The sequence below is a fragment of the Bufo bufo genome, chromosome 1 (genome assembly GCF_905171765.1).
Source record: "Bufo bufo chromosome 1, aBufBuf1.1, whole genome shotgun sequence".
In the NCBI taxonomy this organism is placed as follows: domain Eukaryota; kingdom Metazoa; phylum Chordata; class Amphibia; order Anura; family Bufonidae; genus Bufo; species Bufo bufo.
Window position 1 is genome coordinate 757,691,880 of NC_053389.1, and position 21,087 is coordinate 757,712,966.

The 21,087-nt window shown below is 47.0% G+C and overlaps 1 protein-coding gene across 1 annotated transcript; it reads left to right on the plus strand.

The window, feature by feature from the left end:
* Window positions 1-256: 256 nt before the first annotated feature.
* On the plus strand, window positions 257-20,871 carry UBE2D4 (ubiquitin conjugating enzyme E2 D4 (putative)). Its single transcript, XM_040414573.1, has 7 exons — window positions 257-398; window positions 12,594-12,657; window positions 13,080-13,111; window positions 15,008-15,085; window positions 15,229-15,334; window positions 16,993-17,086; window positions 19,764-20,871. Exons 1-7 carry the CDS (start codon window positions 375-377, stop codon window positions 19,807-19,809), a joined length of 444 nt encoding a protein of 147 aa, XP_040270507.1. The 5' UTR covers window positions 257-374; the 3' UTR covers window positions 19,810-20,871.
* Window positions 20,872-21,087: the final 216 nt, after the last annotated feature.

A 21,087-nucleotide genomic window follows, 5' to 3' on the forward strand; every position in this document is an offset into this window, starting at 1 on the left:
TTTTGCACAAACACTAAGCAAAGGATGCTGGGAGATTTCTGCTGTGAAACCTGAGTAGTAGTGAACTAAATATATATATAAACTGGGTTCAAACGTAAAAGCTTGCACTGTGAAAACAAACTACCTCAAACCTAGGAGCACAGAGAAGCTTTAAAGCGCATGCGCAACAAGACGCATTTTAGAGCAAGGTTTCCCAGGGTGCATTGCGCTCCCGATACGCAGCCAGGCTGCGCTTCGCTCACAACAGAAACTACACTTCCCAGTGCCACCCAGTATTGCGTGCGCCTGCGCAGTGTTTGGTTTGGGCGGGGCTACGTGTCAGTGTCGGGCTCTTGCTGCCCCTGCACAGCGCGCTCCGCTGGTTCTGGGACAACATGGCGTTGAAAAGGATTCAGAAGGTGAGCCGCGTACAGTCTTCGAGGGAAGAAGGCTGTAGTACCCTGTGAAACAAACCAAGAGGCTACTTTTTCCCTCCGCCTGGCGCGGCTCTCGCTGCTAGGTAGAGGGAAAGGGGAGAGAGTTGCTTTGGCATGATGCCGGGAGGGGAAGGGGGAGGCGGCAGCAGCGTAACGGTTCTCGGCGGAGCCAAGGGCAGCGCGGAACCTTTGCCAAATAGTGCTCCCATGTTCGACGACCTGCGCATGCGTCAAGCCTGTCAACAGCCACTTGTTCCTCTTGAACGCTGATATGGCGCCTGCGCAGTGAGCGGACGCTGGTTTTTGGTCCTCACTGCGCATGCTCGAAGGAGGTGGCTGAAGAGAGCTGCTTGTGCGCATGCTTGGAGAGTGACAGCTGCGCTGAACCCTCCCCCTCTTTCTCTCTTGTATGCCTTGCCAAATAGTGATCCTTGGGCAGCTGCTGGGGACAGACCTTAAATGGGAAGAGGGGACAGCGAGGTGTTAAAAGAAAGGGGGGCGGGGGGCAGCAGGGAGCGTCATGGGTTATTTGACAGGAGGCACAGATTTGAAGGCAGAGGCCTGCTTGAAAGTTAGGAATAGAAACTGACCTTATCTGTAGCTGATAGTAGGAAGGATGTGTCAGCAAGAAGTGCTGCTTCCTGGTGTGCGCCGTGAAGTGGGCTACACGGCGACGTGCCGCGCGACAATTTTTATAATGATAGTCTATGGTGTCGCACTCCGACACGACAGTGGCAAAAAATCCATCGCAGGTCGCAGTGCGACACCATAGACTATCATTATAAAAACTGTCGTGCGACAAAATAGCGCAGTGTAGTTGTGCCCTATGTGTCGCGCAGCCCTAGCCTTAAAGGGGTTGTCTGGAAAAAGAACCTGACGAAGCAGAATACATTGGGGGAGATTTATCAAAACTGGTGTTAAAGAGGACCTTTCACCGATTCTTACCCTATGAACTAAGTATACAGACATGTGGAGCGGCGCCCGGGGATCTCACTGCACTTACTATTATGCCCGGGCGCCGCTCCGTTCTCCTGCTATGCCCTCCGGTATCTCCGTTCCCTAAGTTATGGTAGGCGGAGTCTGCCCTAGCGCTGGCCAATCGCATTGCAGAGCTCACAGCCTGGGAGAAAATAACCTCCCAGGCTGTGAGCTCTGCGCTGCGATTGGCCAGCGCTAGGGCAGACTCCGCCTACCATAACTTAGGGACTGGTATCTCCGCCTACTATAACTTAGTGAGTGGAGATACCGGAGGGCATAGCAGGAGAACGGAGCGGCGCCCGGGGATAATAGTAAGTGCAGTGAGATCCCCGGGCGCCGCTCTACATATCTGTATAGTTAGTTCATAGTGTAAGAATCGGTGAAAGGTCCTCTTTAAGGAAATCTGGCTTAGTTGCCCATAGCAACCAATCAGATTCTACCTTTCATTTTTCACAGCTCCTTTGGAAAATGAAAGATGGAATCTGATTGGTTGCTATGGGCAACTAAGCCAGTTTTGATAAATTTCCCCCGTTGTGTGCAGAGTGTCACATAACTGCATCTTCCAATGGCTGTAGGCCGCAGTGACGACGTATCCTTAGTGATGGATGATATGTACACATTGGACGTTTTAAATTTTGTTTTTATATGCCATGTTCTACTGGTTCCTATGGTTGTGACTAGGGATGAGCCAATCGACTTCGGATGAAACATCCGAAGTCGATTCGCATAAAACTTTGTTCTAATACTGTACAGAGCAGGAGCTTCATACAGTATTAGGGTCCATTCACACGTCCGTGTGTGTTTTTGCTTAATAGATTGCGGCCAAGAATAGGACATTTTTTCGGGATCGGAATTGCGGGCCCGGAAGTGCGGATACGCAATTCTGTATCCAGGCAGCACATCGTGCTGCCCTATAGAAATGAATGGGTCCGCAATTTTGTTCCGCAAAATGCGGAACGAAATTGCGGACGTGTGAATGGACCCTTAGAATGTATTGGCTCAGCTGAAACGAAGCTATTGCTTCACGAAGTTTCGCGGGACTTCACGTGATTACTTTATAACTTAATTTGTACTGTAAAAAAACATTTCCCGAACTCTGGTCCGGTTCCAAGGTACCACTTGGAAATGTTTTTTTTTTTTTTTTTTTTTTTTTTTTTTACAGTAGAAATTAATTTCTGAAATTATTACGGGAAGTCTTGTGAGACTTCGCGAAGCAATAACTTTGGCTCATCGGATCCAATACATTCTAATACTGTACGGAGAACTCCTGCTCCGTACAGTATTAGGCTACATGCACAGAACCGTAGTGTGTTTTGCGGTCCGCAAAAAACAGAAGCCGCCCATGTGCCTTCCGCAATTTGCAGAACGGCACGGACAGCCATTGATATAACTGCCTGTTCTTGTCCGCAAAACGGACAAAAATAGGACATGTTTTATATATATATATATATATATATATATATATATATTATATATTTTTTTTTGCAGACAACACACTGAGTGCTGTCCGCATCTTTTGTGGTCCCATTGAAGTGAATGGGTCCGCATCCAAGCCGCAAAAACTGCTGCTCAGATGCGGACCAGAACAACGGTCGTGTGCATGAGGCCTTAGAACGAAGTTTTATGCGAATCGACTTCGGATGTTTCATCCTAAGTCGATTCGCTCATCCCTAGTTGTGACCATAGACACTAAGGTTAGTTGTTCTGCAGTGGTAATTAAAGATGGATTCTGGTTAGAGCAAGTTGCTCTCTGGTGAATCGTCAGGTCCCCCTGTTGAGACACCATACCCCCGGCAACACTCCATTTATCTCTATGGGACCGCTGGAGATAACGGAGTAGAGCGCTTGGCTGTCTCCGGCAGTCCATTAGACTTTGAATGGGGGAATGGTGCACGTGCTTGATCATTGCTCCAATCAAATACCGGACCCCCATTCTTGTGTGGCACAGCCGTCAGACCGCCATTGTAAGGTCTTATTCACACGTACCCCGTGGTGACGCCTCGGAAACATGCCTTATTCTTGTCCCTGACTGAAGGCACATTTTAATCTATGGGAGAGATTTATCAAAACTGGTGTGAAGAAAAACTGACTTTGTTGTCCTTAGCAACCAATCAGATTCCACCTTTCATTTTCCAAAGGGCGACTAAACCAGTTCTACTTGACACCAGTTGTGATAAATCTCATGAAAACCCACGGACACAACACGCATGTTTGGTCTGTGGTTTCCATGGATTGATGCTAGGCGAGGCTCCGGAAACTAATTTTCAGCCTAGCAGCGTCGGTGAAATACAGATCAGACATGGAGGGCAAAAAACGGACACACAGACCAAACACGGCTCCTTCACGGATGAACCGCTGACCATCTTGTCACAGGTGTCATCGTGGACACAGACATGCGAATGAGGCCTAGTATTATCTATCCGGTGTACCCCTTTGATGACTAAAAATGGGACACCACCGCACCCCATGGAGAACTGGCGAATGTTCATCACGTGTATGGCCGGCCACATACACAGGGTAGAGCATTACTGTGTAGGAAAGAACTGTCCTACACAATTAAAGAGCAGGAGCAACCCCTTTAAACTAGGCATAGAAGGGTTGATCCTGCTCATTAAAGCAATATCTGGGTGGCGAAAATCTGTAGTGTCATTCGTACAAGTACAAGTTATGTATAGGTTTGTGGGAAAAGATTTTTCCAGCGTGTAGGGGAAGTGATTCTGATTAGTTTTGCAATGTACTTCATTTGTTGTTTTTGTACTTTTTCAACAAAACTGCCTCTGAAGTAGGGTTGTCACGATACCCAAATTTTGATTCGATTTCGATACCATAATAAAGTATTTTGACACCAATTGATACCACGCGGAAAAAATAAAACGCCAAAAAAGCCGCGTGCATTCTGCGTTTTATGGAACGTCCGGTCCATAATAGAACAGTCCTATACAATTTTTTTTGGGGGGACAAGGTGACAAAAAAATGGCAAATCGCGTGTTTTTTTTTTTTTCTGTTACGGCGAATAGGATATATTTTTTAACACTTTAATAGTTCTGACTTTTTCGGACGTGGTGATACGTGTCTATATATTTTATATGTAAAATTGGGAAAGGGGGCGATTTAAACTTTATATTTTGTGTGTGGTGTTTTTTTTTTTTTTTACTTTGGCCACCTCAGGGTGAATAGGACCTCACACTGTCCCCGCTGCCCTGTGCATAGTGCACACAGCAGCAGGGAGGTTACCATGGCATCTAGGGCTTCAGTAGCGTCCTGGCTGCCATGGTAACCGATCGGAGCCCCAGGATTACACTGCTGAGGCTCCGATCACTGCTGCCGGCTCTATCACATACCCAGCACCCACCCCCTAAATAACTGGGCACAGCGATCTGCCGAACCATGTCTATTAACCCCTCAGGTGCCGCATTGGAGGGGTTAATAGATGCTGATCGCTGTGCCCTGTCATTGAGGGCTGGTGCCGGCTGTGTGGTAGAACTGACACCCGCTGCGTACGTTTGTATTAGGCCTCATACACACGAACGTATTTTCTTTCAGCGTCGGCTCCGTTTTTTTTTTTATTATGCGTATACGGAACAATTCATTTCCATGGGTCCGCAAAAAAAAACCAGAAGTTACTGCGTGTGCATTCCATTTCCGTATGTCTGTATTTCCGTTCCACAAAAAATAGAACATGTCCTATTATTGTCTGCATTACAGACAAGGATAGGACTTTTCTATTAGGGGCCAGCTGTTCCGTTCCGCAAAATATAGAATGCACACAGACATCATCCATATTTTTTGCAGATCGTTTTTTTGTGAACTGCAAAATACATACGGTCGTGAGGTTAATTATATGCATTGGTGGCGCAGTGGCCAACAGCCCCTCCCCTCCTCCTCAGTGCTACTAGTGGGGCGGGAGGGACTGCCTCCTTCTCCACTGTGCTGCTCAGGAGAACATGGGGCGCGCCGAGGGCGGCACACGACATGCTCTCTAACAGATACTAGGCTGCGCAGTAGTGAAGCCTAGTATCGAAAAATAGCAAATCCTGGTATCGGATCAATCCGGGTGTAAAAGTATCGAAAGTTCGATACCCGGTGCAACCCTATGTAATCTGTCTTCACAGCGCAGTGAGGAGGCTCCCCGCTGGCCCTCCCTCCTGTGTAACTATGACTGGTCATAAATTCCAATATATACACACACTGCCCAGTCAGGATGACATCAGTACGCTGTCAGAGGCGATCTGTATGTCCGGTGCGCTCGCCAACTATCACTGCTGGCGCTCCTGCATCTTCCGGAGGCTCGTTACTCAGCGTGTTGGGCATACACATTGCCCGTACACTGTCAGTGCTCATTCAGAGGCAGTTTTATCATTAAAAAAGTGCAAAATCAATAAAGTATATTGCAAAAATAATCCGTATCACTTGAACTACACATTTAACAAAAATAAAAATGAAACGACGGTTACATGTTAAAGGGGTTATCCTGGAAAAGATATTGATGACTTATCCTCAGGATAGGACATTATTATCAGGTCAGCGGGGGTCCGAGTCCTGGCACAACTGCCGATCAGCTGTATCAGGGAGCTCTGGGGAGCAGTGCAAGCTTCCAGCAGCTTTCCAAGGACAGCACCATATAGAGGCAGTGCTTGGTATTACAGCTCAGGCCCATTGGCTGCAATTAGGCCATGTGATCGATGTACAGTATGTCACTGGCCTGCAGCGCCCAGCTGATTGGTGGGGATCCCAGGTCTGGCACCCCTGCAGACCTGATACTGATGTCCTATCCTGAGGAGAAGTCATAAATATCTTTTCCTGGATAACCCTTTTAAATTCCTTCATTCTGAGCATTGAAGTCCAGGAGGCGGTCCTATCAGTGATTGACAGCCTTCCCTCTCTGACTGTGTATACAGACAGAGCTGTCAGTCACTGATGGGACCGCCTCCTGGACTGCAAAGCTCAGAATGAGCATGAATTTTAAAGGGGTTATCCGATATCATAAACAGCCCCCCCAGGGATGAGCCTCCCTAGCATCGCCTGCCATTGGCTGCTTCTTCCCCCCCACCAGATGTTTTCATCTGTGTACAGGGAGAAGCGGCAGTGCGGGAACCAGGAGCGGGGTAAGTATATTTCCTCTGAGGGGCCCGGCACATGGGGGGGGGGGGGGGCTGGATAACCTCTTTAAAAGCCAATGAAATTCAGGTTACACTGAATGTTTTCCCATAAAGCTATACATCAATCTGCTCAGCTTCTCCTGCTCTATAACCTGCAGACTGCACTGCATTTTCGCGGTGACAGATTCTCTTTAAAGGGGTATTCCCATCTCAGACAATGGGGGCATATCGCTAGGATATGCCCCCATTTGATAGGTGCGGGTCCCACCGCTGGGACCCGCACCTACAACGAGAACAAAGTGGGGAGCGCTGTGGCTGGAGGACACCAAGCGCTGCTCCCATAGAAGTGCGCAGTGCGCCTCCGTTCATTTCCTGGCTCCGTTCTCATTGTAGGTGCGGGTCCCAGCGGTGGGACCCGCACCTATCAGACAATGGGGGCATATCCTAGTGCTATGCCCCCATTGTCTGAGATGAAAAAAAACCTTTAAGGCCTTAGCACACGGATGAAAAAACATGGTCATGTGTATAGCAGCATTTTTTGCAGATAACCACGTAAACATTCATTTCTATGAGGCCATGCACGCGTCCTTATTTTCCTGCAGATCCATGAGGCCGTTCCGCAAATTATAGAACATGTCTTATCCTGGTCTCTCAGACAAGCATAGCCCCTTCTAGAGGGCACACAGAAGGTATCTGTATTTTGTGGATACGTGGTTTGAGAAACTGAAATACGAACAGAGTCGTCGTTCAGTTCGCGCGTCTTTGTCCGTGATGACATCTGTGAGAAGACTCACTGTTTCATCCATCAAGATGTTTGTGAAGAACCTTAGTGCTCAAACCAGCTAAGTTACATATTACTAAAGCTACTTTCACACTAGCGTTCAGGGCTCCGCTTGTGAGCTCCGTTTGAAGGCTCTCACAAGCGGCCCCGAACGCATCCGTCCAGCCCCAATGCATTCTGGGTGGATGCGGATCCGCTCAGAATGCATCAGTCTGGCGGCGTTCAGCCTCCGTTCCGCTCAGCAGGCGGACACCTGAATGCTGCTTGCAGCGTTCAGGTGTCCGCCTGGCCGTGCGGAGGCAAACGGATCCGTCCAGACTTACAATGTAAGTCAATGGGGACGGATCCGTTTGAAGTTGACCAATATGGCTCAATCTTCAAACTGATCCGTCCCCCATTGACTTTCAATGTAAAGTCTGGACGGATCCGTCTGAACAACTTTCACACTTAGAATTTTTTCTAAACTATAATGCAGACGGATCCGTTCTGAACGGATACAAACGTCTGCATTATAGGAGAGGATCCGTCTGTGCAGACACCAGACGGACCCGCTCCGAACGCAAGTGTGAAAGTAGCCTTAAACAGATATCTCAGCGACGGTTCTACCTACAGATATAAGAAAGGTATCGTTTTAATCAGCAGTATGCCTGGTTTAATAGGGTTGATCATGCCGACAGACGCTCTTTAATGTGGACTCTGCATGGGAAACCTGCATATATTGACATGATAATAGGGTGGTACGCCTGCCTTAAAATGTGTGCTGGTCATATTCGGGGTCCAGAGCCTCAAGTGTGTCCAAATGTGTACAGTACATTACAATAGTTGTTTTCCAGCCATCAAAGGTGACATACCTTTTGTACAGTTTTTATTATCAGGAGTAGTGTGAATGTTAACTTTTATTCTGCCAGGTTTTGCTCCTGCAAGTGCAGTGGAGCAGGGATTTACTAAGAAGTACTCTCTGCATTTAGCTACTTCATAGCCCTTCCTTCTGCTGCGTGACAGTTGTAGTGGTCTCCTGTTTGGATGCTAGAGCTGTCACTCAGATCAGAGGAGAAGAGCTGTGAAGCAGCCCAATGCAAAGAGCCTTTCACAGTGAAGCTCTCCCTCCAGTGGTATTTCCATCTGTGACATTGATGGCATACCCTAATGATATTTCAGATAGGTGCAGATCCCTTCTCTGAGACCAGCTCCTATCTCCAGAACGGACTCTCCATAAGTGAAGGAGAGAAAACAGCGCAAGCGCAGCCATCCTCTATTCGCCACTGTTGTACTCACAGAAATAGCCCAGTGATGGCTCAGCTATTTCTGGCAGTCCCGTAGTGGTGAATGGAGAGGTGCCTGTCCATGCGCAGTGTGCCGTCCATTCACCGCTATGGGACTGCTGGAAATAACCAAGCCAGAGCTTGGCTATTATCAGAACTCCCATAGCAGTTAATAAAGAGCATGCTGCGCATGCGCTGTGTGCTCTCCTTCACTTCAGGTGCCCTGTTCTGGAGGTAGGAGCGGGTCCAAGAGGTGAGAGCTGCGTCTGTCTGACATTCATGACATATTCTAGCGATGTGCCATGTCTGAGATAGGCAAACCCCTTAAAGGGAACCTGTCATGTGGATATTTGATTATAATCAAACTAATTATATACAATCATTAACTACTAAAAAGTGCCTTAGATGTATTCACTTACTGGTGTGACAGATGGTTATCTCATAATATACACACAAAGATGCCACATGCCGCATGCTAATGAGCTGATTTGAGTCCAGCGTGATGTCATTGAGTCCAGCGTATATTTAATTCAGAGCTATAGCCACTCCCCTGCCCACCTGCTGCTGATTTGATATGGAAAATAACTGTCAATCAGCAGCAGGTAGGCGGGGAGAGTCAGGAGCTCATGAATATTCAGGACTCATCATTATGAGCTGGAGCTTTTCAATACAAGATGTTGGCAGATTGACTGGGTCAATTAAAGAAAGTGACCCAGCATTTTGCTAAGAGAATCAGCCACTTATTTATGTTGCCCTTAGTTAGGACACCATAAAACTGGTGACAGGTTCCCTTTAAAGAGCAGAACCTGGCAGAATAAAACTTTATATTCACACTGTTCCGGTAAATAATAAAAGCTCTACAAGAGTTATGTTTGTACTGCTCTCCCCAATTCCAACGTAGTATTGTATGCAGTCCAGCATGGTCAAAACTGCTGACAGATTCTTTTTAAAATTTGTGATTGGTAGGGTCCAACCATTGGAACCCCACTGAGCCCCAAAACCACTCGAGTCCTGACCAGATTATTGTGTTATGACCACTGATGCAGTGCAGATACAAGGTGGACGGGAGCTGCTGCGCATGCGCGCTCTCACGATCCCAGCCACCAAAGAGGCCGGTGCTTTTTCCTATAGCACGACCACCGCTGCTGGATTGTAGGGTGGTCATAACCATGGAAGCGAGCAGTGTATAATGTGATGGGAAAATGAATCAAACCAGCAAAGGAAGCAATATGGACAATCACAATACATTAGTAAGTGCCTTGTATTTAACTTTCTCTGCATTATAAATGCCACTTGCAGAAGTCAGACAACCCCTTTTAATCTTAAAATAAAAGAATTCCAACAAGGAAATGCAGGACGTCTGTTTGTCCTAACGTCACCCTTCACATGCTTGTTCTGCTCGCCCAAGTATGCGAGCTTGGCTGAATGAAAAGAGGAGAATAAGCTGCTGCCAGACATCTTTGCCAGGGACTTATCAACCCTCACTACAGAAGATCAGGCATGTTGAAATCCAACGTGCCCACTCCTCTTTTCCCTTGAAGGCCACCGTGCACATGATATAGTGGACGGCTAAAATCTCCAGCTATGGCCAGCTTCATTCATCCCTGACTGGCTGGGACACCTCTTCCTAGCCTCTAGAGAGGCTCTCTGGGAATGTATTATTTTTTTTATTTGCTTAAATTCACTTGATTAAGGCTACTTTCACACTAGAGTTCAGGGCTCCGCTTGTGAGCCCAGTTTGAAGGCTCACACAAGCGGCCCCGACCGCATCCGTCCAGCCCCAATGCATTCTGAGTGGATGCGGATCCGCTCAGAATGCATCAGTCTGGCGGCGTTCAGCCTCCGCTCCGCTCAGTGAGCGGACACCTGAACGCAGCTTGCAGCGTTCGGGTGTCCGCCTGGCCGTGCGGAGGCAAACGGATCCGTCCAGACTTACAATGTAAGTCAATGGGGACGGATCCGTTTGAAGTTGACACAATATGGCTCAATCTTCAAACGGGTCCGTCCCCCATTGACTTTCAATGTAAAGTCTGGACGGATCCGTCTGAACAACTTTCACACTTAGCATTTTTTCTAAACTATAATGCAGAAGGATCCGTTCTGAACGGATACAAACGTCTGTATTATAGGAGCGGATCCGTCTGTGCAGACACCAGACGGATCCTCTCTGAACGCAAGTGTGAAAGTAGCCTAATAGATTTCTGATAAGAGCAAGACTTCAAGAATATATAGAACTATAATTCCGTAAGGCAATAAAAATCTTCTCCTCTGGATAGATCATCAGCATCTGATCTGTAGTGGTCCGACACCCGGGATCCCCGCCGATCAGCTGTTTGAGAAGGCAGCGGCGCTCCAGCAGCACCGCGGCCTTCTCACTGTTTACCGCTGGCCCAGTGACGTCACAACTTGTATCAACTGGCCTGATCGGCGGGGGTCCTGGGTGTCGGACCCCTGCCGATCAGATGCTGATGATTTATCCAGAGGATAGATCATCAGTTTAAACAAAGTGCAGAACCCCTTTAAGTACAATATATATAATAGAAAACTTACATGACCGATGGAGTTAACATAATAAACACTTATTTAGGCCACATTCTTATCGGTAAGGTAATAACTGTACTATAATAAGGGCTCTTTCACACGAACGATACTGATTGGCTCCGGATGCGTTCAGTGAAACTCGCACCATTTTGCAAGCAAGTTCAGTCAGTTTTGTCTGTATTTGTGTTGAGTGTTTAAGTTTTTTCAGCGCGGGTGCAATGCGTTTTGATGTGTTTACAAACAATATCTCCTAGCAACCATCATTAAAAAAAACGCATTGCACCCAGATTACATCGAGGTTGCATCCGGATGCGATGCGTTTTTCACTGAAGCCCCATTCACTTCTATGGGGCCAGGGCTGCGTGAAAAAATCCAGAATATAGAACATGCTGCATTTTTCACGCAGCGCATCACTGATGTGTGAAAAAAAAAACGCTCATGTGGACAGACCCATTAAAATGAATGGATTAGGATTCAGTGCGGGTGCTATGCGTTCACTTCACGCATCGCACCCGCGGAAAACTCGTGTGAAAGGGGCCTAAGGGTTTATAATGTCAGAGAGCAGAGATAAGGAGCCTGTCAGATTAGCTGGCTGACAGAAAAGAGAGAAAATGCAGATGCCTCTAGTAGAGCATCTCAGTCCTGTACAGAGAAAAGGTTTTATATATTTTTTTTCATAAAGACCAATTTAAAAAATGATTTTTAGCTCAAAATGAATACAAAAATTGCCCCCAAGAGGTCGTCTCATCATGGACAATGGGGGCATATCGCTAGGATATGTCCCCATTGTCTTATAGGTGTGGGTCCCATACCTATATAGAGAACGGAGCCCCGAAAGTGAAGGAGGGCGCACTGCGCATGCGCAGCAGCCCTCCATTGATTTTCTATGGGGCCGGTAAAACCAGGCGAGCGCTGGCTGGGCTAGATCTGTCAGCCTCATAGAAATGAATGGGAGCGGGGGCTGTGCATGTGCGGTACGCTCCCATTAACCTTTATGGGGAGCCGGCTTCGTGGTGGCCGGACAGGAGTACTCCAGCCACCTCCTTGCGGGGCTCCGTTCTCGATATAGGTGCGGGTCCCAGCGGTGGGACCCCCACCTATAAGACAATGGGGGCATATCCTAGCGATATGCCCCCATTGTCCATGATGAGACAACCGCTTTATGAATTCTGTCAAATAAATAGGACAATACCTTACACTAACGTTTCAGACAAGTCCTCATTTCATCCATGGGTCAAGATAATTTTATCAGACACAATGAAGTCCAAATGACCAGAGTCTCCATCTTCACATTTCAGTTACTTCTCCCTGGAGCTCTGACGTTAGGGTTATGTCATCACCAGCCACACAATATAAATCCGTGACATCACAAGGACGCTAAATAGGCTTGTATATCGCTGGGGGCTTCGGACATTGGGGTCTGCATGTGTAATGACACAATACTGGAATTTTGTATTGAATTGCAACAGAAGCCGTCGCTTACATCTTTCTTTATTTTTCCTTCCATGTCTTCCAGGAACTGATGGACTTGCAGAGGGATCCTCCAGCTCAGTGCTCTGCCGGTCCGGTTGGTGAAGACTGTACGTAATACGGTGTGGTATATGTAAATACATCATCCCTCAGAGAACGCAGACACACGTACCGCGCAGACCAGTATACCCTACTATATAAGGCCGACCACACACGTTAATATAGCGCACAGTCTGCTTGAAGTACTGGCGCAGCACGACGAGTAGCCGTAATCTGCATGCAGTTACCGCGGCTCGGCCGCAACATGCACAGTCACCCCGAGCATACAGCCGCAGTATTTCGGTATAGTGCATGCTACAGCACAGCCCCATCCAGTTGACGATGATAGATCTTGGCGCCAATTAATTACCGTATACACATTGCATTGTGTTAGTTAGTGAAGCCACATAACTTCCCAATGTACATCTCACTACCAATAGTGTAGCGTATCTTTCATGAAATATCCCCCAAGTTGTATCTCTCTGTATTTCAGTGTTTCACTGGCAGGCGACTATCATGGGCCCCGTAAGTATCTCGTCCCACAATGTGTGCCCCACTCCTCTGTTTGTGTGTAACCTAATATCTGTCACGTCCTTGGCAGGGTATTGAGAACTTCTGCAAAGCCCTGGCGCTTGTACCTTACTAGAGTGACAAGAATGTGCAGGCATAGGCAGCGTGTACCGCGGACAGTGCTTATCCTAGATCTGAGGTGTGCTAGCCAAAAGAGGCCGCATCCACCACATGGGGCGTCCTTCTGTTTTCGGGTCCTTTCCTTGTCGTGTATATTACACATTCTGGATAACTATACGATGACCCTGAGCACCGCTGATCTAGGATTTCACTCATGTATGAATTTGTAGACCAGGGTTGTCAGGATTACGAATGGCACAGCGTAAGTTTTAGAATATTTGGCCAACAGGGGGCGCTTTCTTGAATCTGGTTCGTAAGGAAAATGGGGCCTGTGCATTGGTGCATGACATGCTGATGTGGGGGAGATTCATGTACCAGGAATTCCTTAGTCCTTTTGCACGGGATCATTAGTTGTACTGAGCACTACAAGGGCCCCCGTAGATATCTGTGCGACCCTACTGTCCCACATACAGTGGCACATGCTTGCTGTATCGAACACCGTAATATAGTATGGGGTAAATATCTCCGTAGTATGACGCCATATAGTGCAGCACAGAGTGGCTATGGGGCTGCAGCAACTCTATGGGCTGCCGTACAGCCTACTGCAAGTGTGCTCAAGTCCTTATCAGTTTCTAGGAAAGCTGGGTGCCAAACAGTATGGCTGCTATTAAAGCTTCCACTGTGATACTGCAGCAGTTCCTGGATAACTGTCAGGAGTTCTGGGAAAGCTGGAGGAGAACTTATGTATCGTCAGCCTTTTGTCATTTATTAAGGGGGTTCTCCAGTCAATGATTTTTTTATTTTTATTTTTTCTAAATTTTAGGGGCAATGCTGTGTAAGGTTGTTGAGTTGGTTATAACAAGTGTGCACGACCTGGACATGATGTAGTGTTGAAACCATGAATGCCCCGTGGTGTGTTCTGTATGTGACTGAGTAACATGGAGGCCAGGAGCTGGATATATGTGATATAGCATGGACCTGTCCCTTACTGCAGAGCTGAAAGATTGTAGAGAATCCAAAATGTTAAAGATTATAAAGAATTTAAAGGGCATCAGATTTGTACCTATGGCACTGGCTGACCTGTTACATGTGCACTTGGCAGCTGAGGGCATCTGTGTTGGTCCCATGTTCATATGTGCCCACATTGCTGAAAAAAATGATGTTTTAATACATGCAATTGAGACTCTAGGAGCAACAGGGGCGTTGCCATTACACTTAGAGGCGCTGCATTTTCTGCAACTGCCACGTACTCTCCACTTTGACAGGGCCAGGCAATGAAAACCTCAAGACGCCTGGCCCTGACATGTCCTAAAGTGTTGCGCTGTACCGTGCACTTCAGTATCCGACACAGTACAGAAGAGAACTCCCGATGAGCCCCTTTTCTGTACTGAGCCGGATACTAAAGCGCACGAGACTTTAGTAGAAGTTAGGACCAGCCGTGATCACTTTTCACTGCCTGGCCCTGTCAATCAGTGTGGAGGGGGCGTGGCATTTGCAGAGAGAGCTGAGCCTCTAGGTGTAATGGCAACGCCCCCATTGCCCCTAGGGGCTCATTTGCATATTTTCTCAGTAATGCGGGCACATATGAACATGGGACCAACACAGATTTGTTCAGCTGCAAAGTGCACATGTAACAGGTCAGCCAGTGTCATGGGTACAAATCTGGCCCTGATTGTAGATGTATTATTCTGAGCCTCTGCTGCAGTCAGGACTGGGCACGTGTAGCCAACCTTGAACATGATTATTCTCTTTCTCTCTCCACCCGTTGACCTTCTTTTTAATTTTTTCCAGAATGACAGCCCTTTCCAAGGTGGCGTTTTCTTCCTCACCATTCACTTTCCCACAGATTATCCTTTCAAGCCCCCTAAGGTAAGTAGAGCAGGGGCAGACCATCATACGGAGAGGGGAGGGCACAGCCAGGACAAGTCTGCGCAACAGATAACCAGAGGGTATATCGCAGTCTTCCTCTCCTCCTGCGTTGGACATTGATGCCGTTGCCTTTGTCTTGACAGGTGGCATTTACAACCAAAATCTATCACCCCAACATTAACAGTAATGGCAGCATTTGCCTGGACATCCTGAGGAGCCAGTGGTCTCCAGCTCTGACTGTATCCAAGGGTAAGCTGACCTGTGTGTGCCTGGGTGTATAAATAGAAAGAAAATGGGATCAGTGCTGCTGGATCCTTCTGTCCTTATCACAAATCAATAGTCACTCCCCATTTTATGTTTGTCTATTGAATAGATTTTCTGAACTGTTTTCTAAATTTCATGTCTCCCATTAGCTTAAAGGGGTTGTCCAACCCCCTCCAGAATTGTAGTTATGGCCCTAGCCTGCTTTGCCTTAAAGAAGCACTCCCACAAAAAAAAATGTATGTAATCTGTAGTGAAGGTAATGTTCTTACCAATGTCTGTATTTGTGAGTTATAACCTCTCTTCTGATGCTCAGCTGTGTCACATGACCAGTACTCTAATCTCCAACTGACACAGGACGGGAAGTCAGTTACTTCTCTATTCATTCCTAGGAGACTGACATTGAGGCTCCCATAGGAACACACAGAGAAACTGACTTCCTGTACACACATAAGATGCTGTGTTATTTGGAAAGTCAGAGCACTGGTCACCTGACACAGCTGAGGATCAGAAGGGAGGTTATAAAGTAAAAAATGACCTTCACTACAGCTTACATCATGGACTTTTCAAACAGATCAGAGAATAAAAATGTTTGTGAGAGTGCTCCTTTAAGAAAGGCACTTTATTCACTCCTGCTCTGAGAGTCTCATCCCTGTTGCTTCCAGTCCTGTCCATCATCATATGCACCACTGCAGCCATTCACTATGTCCCCAAGTGGCACATTACCACTGATGCCAACGAATAGGTGCATGTGATGATGGATGCACATCCAAATTCATAGAGGACTGGAAGCATCGGGGATGGCACCCTCGGCACTGGGACAGAGCACCAATGAGTTGGTAAGTCCCTTTCTTTAGGCAGGGCAGATTCAGGGCTATAAATACTGCTTCATAGACTTTCTATTGAGCTTGTCTTCTGCTAGTGAGGAGAACAGTGTTTCTGCCGCTTCGATTATGTAACCTGAAGGGATCTTGGCACTCGGACAGGTCACTACATGATAGGGGTCCTCCATCACCTTCATACAAAATATTTCAACCCAACATAATAGACGTTAGAGGTCCCCGCAATCCATATGATAGGTGAAAGAAGTGTACTGTTTTATTTATGTCATCCTTCCCCCAATGTATGAGAAGATGAAACAACCGTTACCTGCTCGGTTCTTTTAGGTGACGTGTAGATGGTCCGAGAACATCCAGCTTTCTTATTGGATTTTAATGGTTAGAGAGCTAAGGCTGACAACTATTCCTCCTGACCACCTCATACACATTCAAGCTCGGCCGAGGACAAGCTGCTGACAGACACCTGGCAGCAGTTTCTCCCATTAGAAATAAAGGATTTGTCTTGCAGAAATCCAACTGGTCCAATTCTTCGTTTCCCCCCCCCCCCCCCCCCCCCCCGACATCTGCTGCATTAGATGTCAGTGAGTCCTGCCGAAGTTGTCAAGCTCTTCGGACATCCATCTAATATGTATGAGGAGTGACTGCCGCTCGTGATGTGTGTGCAGAGTAAATAGCCACGAGAGTTGTCAATGTTTGATTTACTAGAAATTGGCCAATGTCAGCAGATCCAGTGTCTTTTTACTTCTGTTGCTCCTTCAGGAACCTTACTCTACCATCTTTTAAAGCTTTGTTATTTTACTTTTTCAGTGCTGCTGTCCATCTGCTCACTCTTGTGTGACCCCAACCCAGACGACCCTCTGGTGCCAGAGATCGCTCACACGTACAAAGCAGACCGGGAGAAGTACGTAAAACGTGGCTTTGTTTCCTTTCCGTATGGTTTATATGACAGGAGTTTGCTCAGAAATGATAGTGTTGTCAAGTGTCTGCACGATGTGATAGAAACATGTCTTTCTCTGGTGTTGCACACAACACAAAGTAGCACGCTGCATGTGCCAGTTACCGTAGGACTACTGGTCACAGCTAGCGGGCAGTTGCCAATAACAAGTGCACCTATAGCTGTCACCGATGCACTTCGCCACAATCTTGCTTGCCTGTCAGCGGAACTCCATGATGATAATGGACGTCTGTAATGGAGAGCAGGTAGAAGTGCTGCGGTCCGCTTCCGATGCAAGAGACAATAGTAACTTTTATTTACTGTACTAAACAGCAGATCGCAAGATATAATGGTTAGGTGCTACACGCGTTTTGGGGTCTCTAACCCCCTCCTCAGTAGCACAGGTCACTGTAAAAATATAATTTAGATTTTCCAAACTAGTGTAAATACAGTGCAGCATTAACACAAATCGCATACACGTGTGACACTTACATGTAGGGCTGCAGCTATCGATTATTTTAGTAATCAAGTATTCCACCGATTAATCGAGTACTCTAATAAGAAAAAACTAATTAAAATAACATTTTCTATAAAAACTCATCAGCCCCCCCGCTATAAGTCGCTCCCCCTTCAGTGCCATCCGTTCCCCCTCCAAGGCAATTAGTTCCTCCAGCAGTGCCACCAGTTCCCCCTCCAATGCCACTAACTTCCCCATGTCATCAGTTGCTTTCCCTCCCAGTGCTGTCAGCACCCCCTCCAATGCCACCAGCTGCACCCCCCTGCCATAAGTTCCCACACTCCCCCTCCTAGCCATCAGTGCCCAGCCGCAGCGCCAGTGAACTAAAATACTTGCCTTTCTTGTAGGGGTGCTGCCGACACTCCAGAGATCTTCCACCCTCTTCTTCAAGCGCTGCACTAGGACCTGACGTCACACAGCATCAGGTCATAGTGCATGCTTACGTGCACTATGTCCTGATGATGTGTGCACATCAGGATCAAGTGCAGGGCTGTGCGGGCAGACGGGTGACTGCGGAGCATGAGTAATAGCAAGCTCTTCACTCAGACTCTGGTCACATGGCAGAAACGAATCATCAATGCAAAAATTTTTTGGTGTCACGTTAATTTGAGTAATCGTTTCAGCCCTACTCGCATGGTGCTGGTGGTAACACAACCATGGAATCTGGTTAAGGCCCCTATACTCACTCTACTGTGTATGGGGAGCTCCCAGCTTCCTCCCAACAGATGATGATGGGGGGGAAGGAGCAGGGTTCGGGTGAAATAAATATTTTCCCCCAATCCTTTTGTTCTCCCAGGAGATAATCCACTGCCAGGAGTGTCTGGCAGCACCTTTCTCTCTCTCTCTCTCTCTCTCCACAGAATACACATACATGTGCAGCCAAGCCGCACATGTATGTGTTAGGCAGTCAGGATTGATAGCCGACAACTATTGAATGTGTATGCCCAGCTTTAGACAGAGGAAGGTGGCTGGCTCTTTCACCCTATGAAACCCCTACCCCCTTGAAATGTGTTCACTGGTAGCTGATGGATTACCGTAGGAGCCAGAGGTCTAGTGATAACCCCCAAAGTACAACCGCCTGTTAGGCTTGACAAAAAAAAAAAAGCTTTTAATATAGGGCACAAAAGCCTACAAAAAATACAAAACTAGTATTGCTGCATTTAGAATGACCTATAGAAGAAAACTTTATTATTATTATTTTTATATCCCACATGATGAACACTAAGGCCTCATGCACACAGCTGTTGCCCGGCCGTGGCCATATTGCGGCCCGCATACAGCGGGTCCGCAATACACAGGCACTGGCCGTGTGCACCCTGCATCACGGATGCGGACCCATTCACTTGAATAGGTCTGCAATCTGGGAGATGCGGTGCGGAACGGAAGCATGGATCGGAAGCCCACGGAAGCACTACGGAGTGCTTCCATGGTGTTTCTCTCCGTGCCTCCGCACCGCAAAAAATTTAACATATTCGATTTTTATTTTTTTTATGGTGTGGACGGATCACGGACCTATTCAAGTTGAATGGGTCTCAATCCATCCCGGCCGCCACACTGATGTTGTCCGTATATTGGGGACAGCAAATTGCGGTCCTCAGTGCACGGAATGGCCACACAACGGCCGTGTGCATAATCCCAAAAAGAAAAAAAAGCATGCCAGAACTGCTGCTTTTTTTTCTTTTTTTTTTTTTTTATAATAGTTTTCTTTTCATTCCACCTCTCAATAAAATGGAATAAAAAGTCTTCTGTACCTCATAGTGGTAGCAACAGAAAAACTTAACCTTGCCCCACAAAAAACAAGTCATCACAAAGCTCCATCAACGTAAAAATAAAAGTTATCCTTCATTATTTTTATTGTGCAAAGTAGTAAAACCTTAAAAGGGTTTTCCAAGATATTGTTACTGCAGTAGCGCCTCTGCCTTTTCTCAGCTCTCCAAGCACAGTGCTGTCCATTGTATAGCGGCTGTATGTGATCTAAAGCTTCTCATACAGCTGATCGGTGGGGATCTCGGATGTTGGACCCCCACCCATCAGATACTGATGATCTGCTATGATAGGAGCATATATGGCTGCTCAGGGGGTACGTTTCCTTCTGTCATGACCGGACTTTCTTCTCTCTATTTGCAGGTATAACAGACTAGCACGAGAATGGACAAGTAAATATGCAATGTAACCCGCTCGAAATAGCACAGCCAGACTGACAGACTGGAGAGGGTAGAGGCCCTCCCGACTTCTCTTGTTTATCTTCTTGTGCCAACATGCCCGCCACGTTTTTATAGAACACCGACCAACCAAAAAAAAAGCAACTCCGAGGACGCTCCCGCCCTTTACATTCAGCTCTCTGCAGCCTGGCTGAGGAATAGTCGCCCATTCCCACATCTGCTGCTGTTATACTATTCTCCTTCTACGCCTGAATCCTACGGGCTGAGAACCTTCCCCATGTGCACTGAAACCCTCCCCCCCCCCCTCCATGCTGTCCAGATGCTCATATCACCTTACTCCCTTCTTTAAATAACTCAGGACATAGCGGTTTGTTTGGGAAGGGTCCCATGATCCTGCCCTCCTTCTCCCCCTCTGTAGCCCTCCCTTTCCCCAGTCCAGAGTAGCATGGCTGGCAGCTGTTGTTGCTGGAGCAAGAGAAGACTTTTGTGGAAACTGGAGGAAGATCAAGCATTTGTCTCCAGGCCTTTTATTCATCGGTGAAGTCCTTCTCGTCCCCTTACCTGTCGTTTGCATGGAGTAGAAGATCCGAAATGAATATGGAATGGTGTGCAATGTGTCTGGCACGCTCTTGGTACTGTTTGCAGGGCTACACTCCACATACAGTCTGCCCTAATGAACCGTGCTCCTTACATTGTACGGTCCAATGGTGGTACTTTGTATCGTCCTAACATCTCTGTGGATAAACCCGCTGTGTGTACTAGTTCCAGATTGTGTAGCAGCCCCCTGTGTTACTTTTATCATCACACACTAATGCATATCATTTTTGTGCTTTTTTAGTAGATTTAACTCTATTTGAAGGGCCCCGTTATTGTAAACTAGGCTAAACAGTGGACATGTAGTGCTGGAAACCATTTATATACTGTGTTAAAGAGGACCTCTCGCCTCTCCGGACATGTCTGTTTTGGTAAATCCTTATATTTCCCATTCCGGAGCATCTTTTTTTGTAAGATTGTGTTGTTCCTCTGTAATTCCTCCTGAAGGTTTATGAATTCATTGGCAAGTGGGTCTTAACCATTCCTTACGTCAAAGGGGTGTGTTTTTATACAGTGTGGTGCTGTCGGCACGGAGTGGCCAATGTCAGACACCCAGTAGTCCGTTTATTTATACACGTCTAGGAGGAGTAACAGAGGAAAGACACAACGGCTATGGGAAAGAATGGTCCAAAGTTGTTATATTGTGAGAAATACATGTATTTACTAAACAGGTGCATCAGGGGAGGTGACCGATC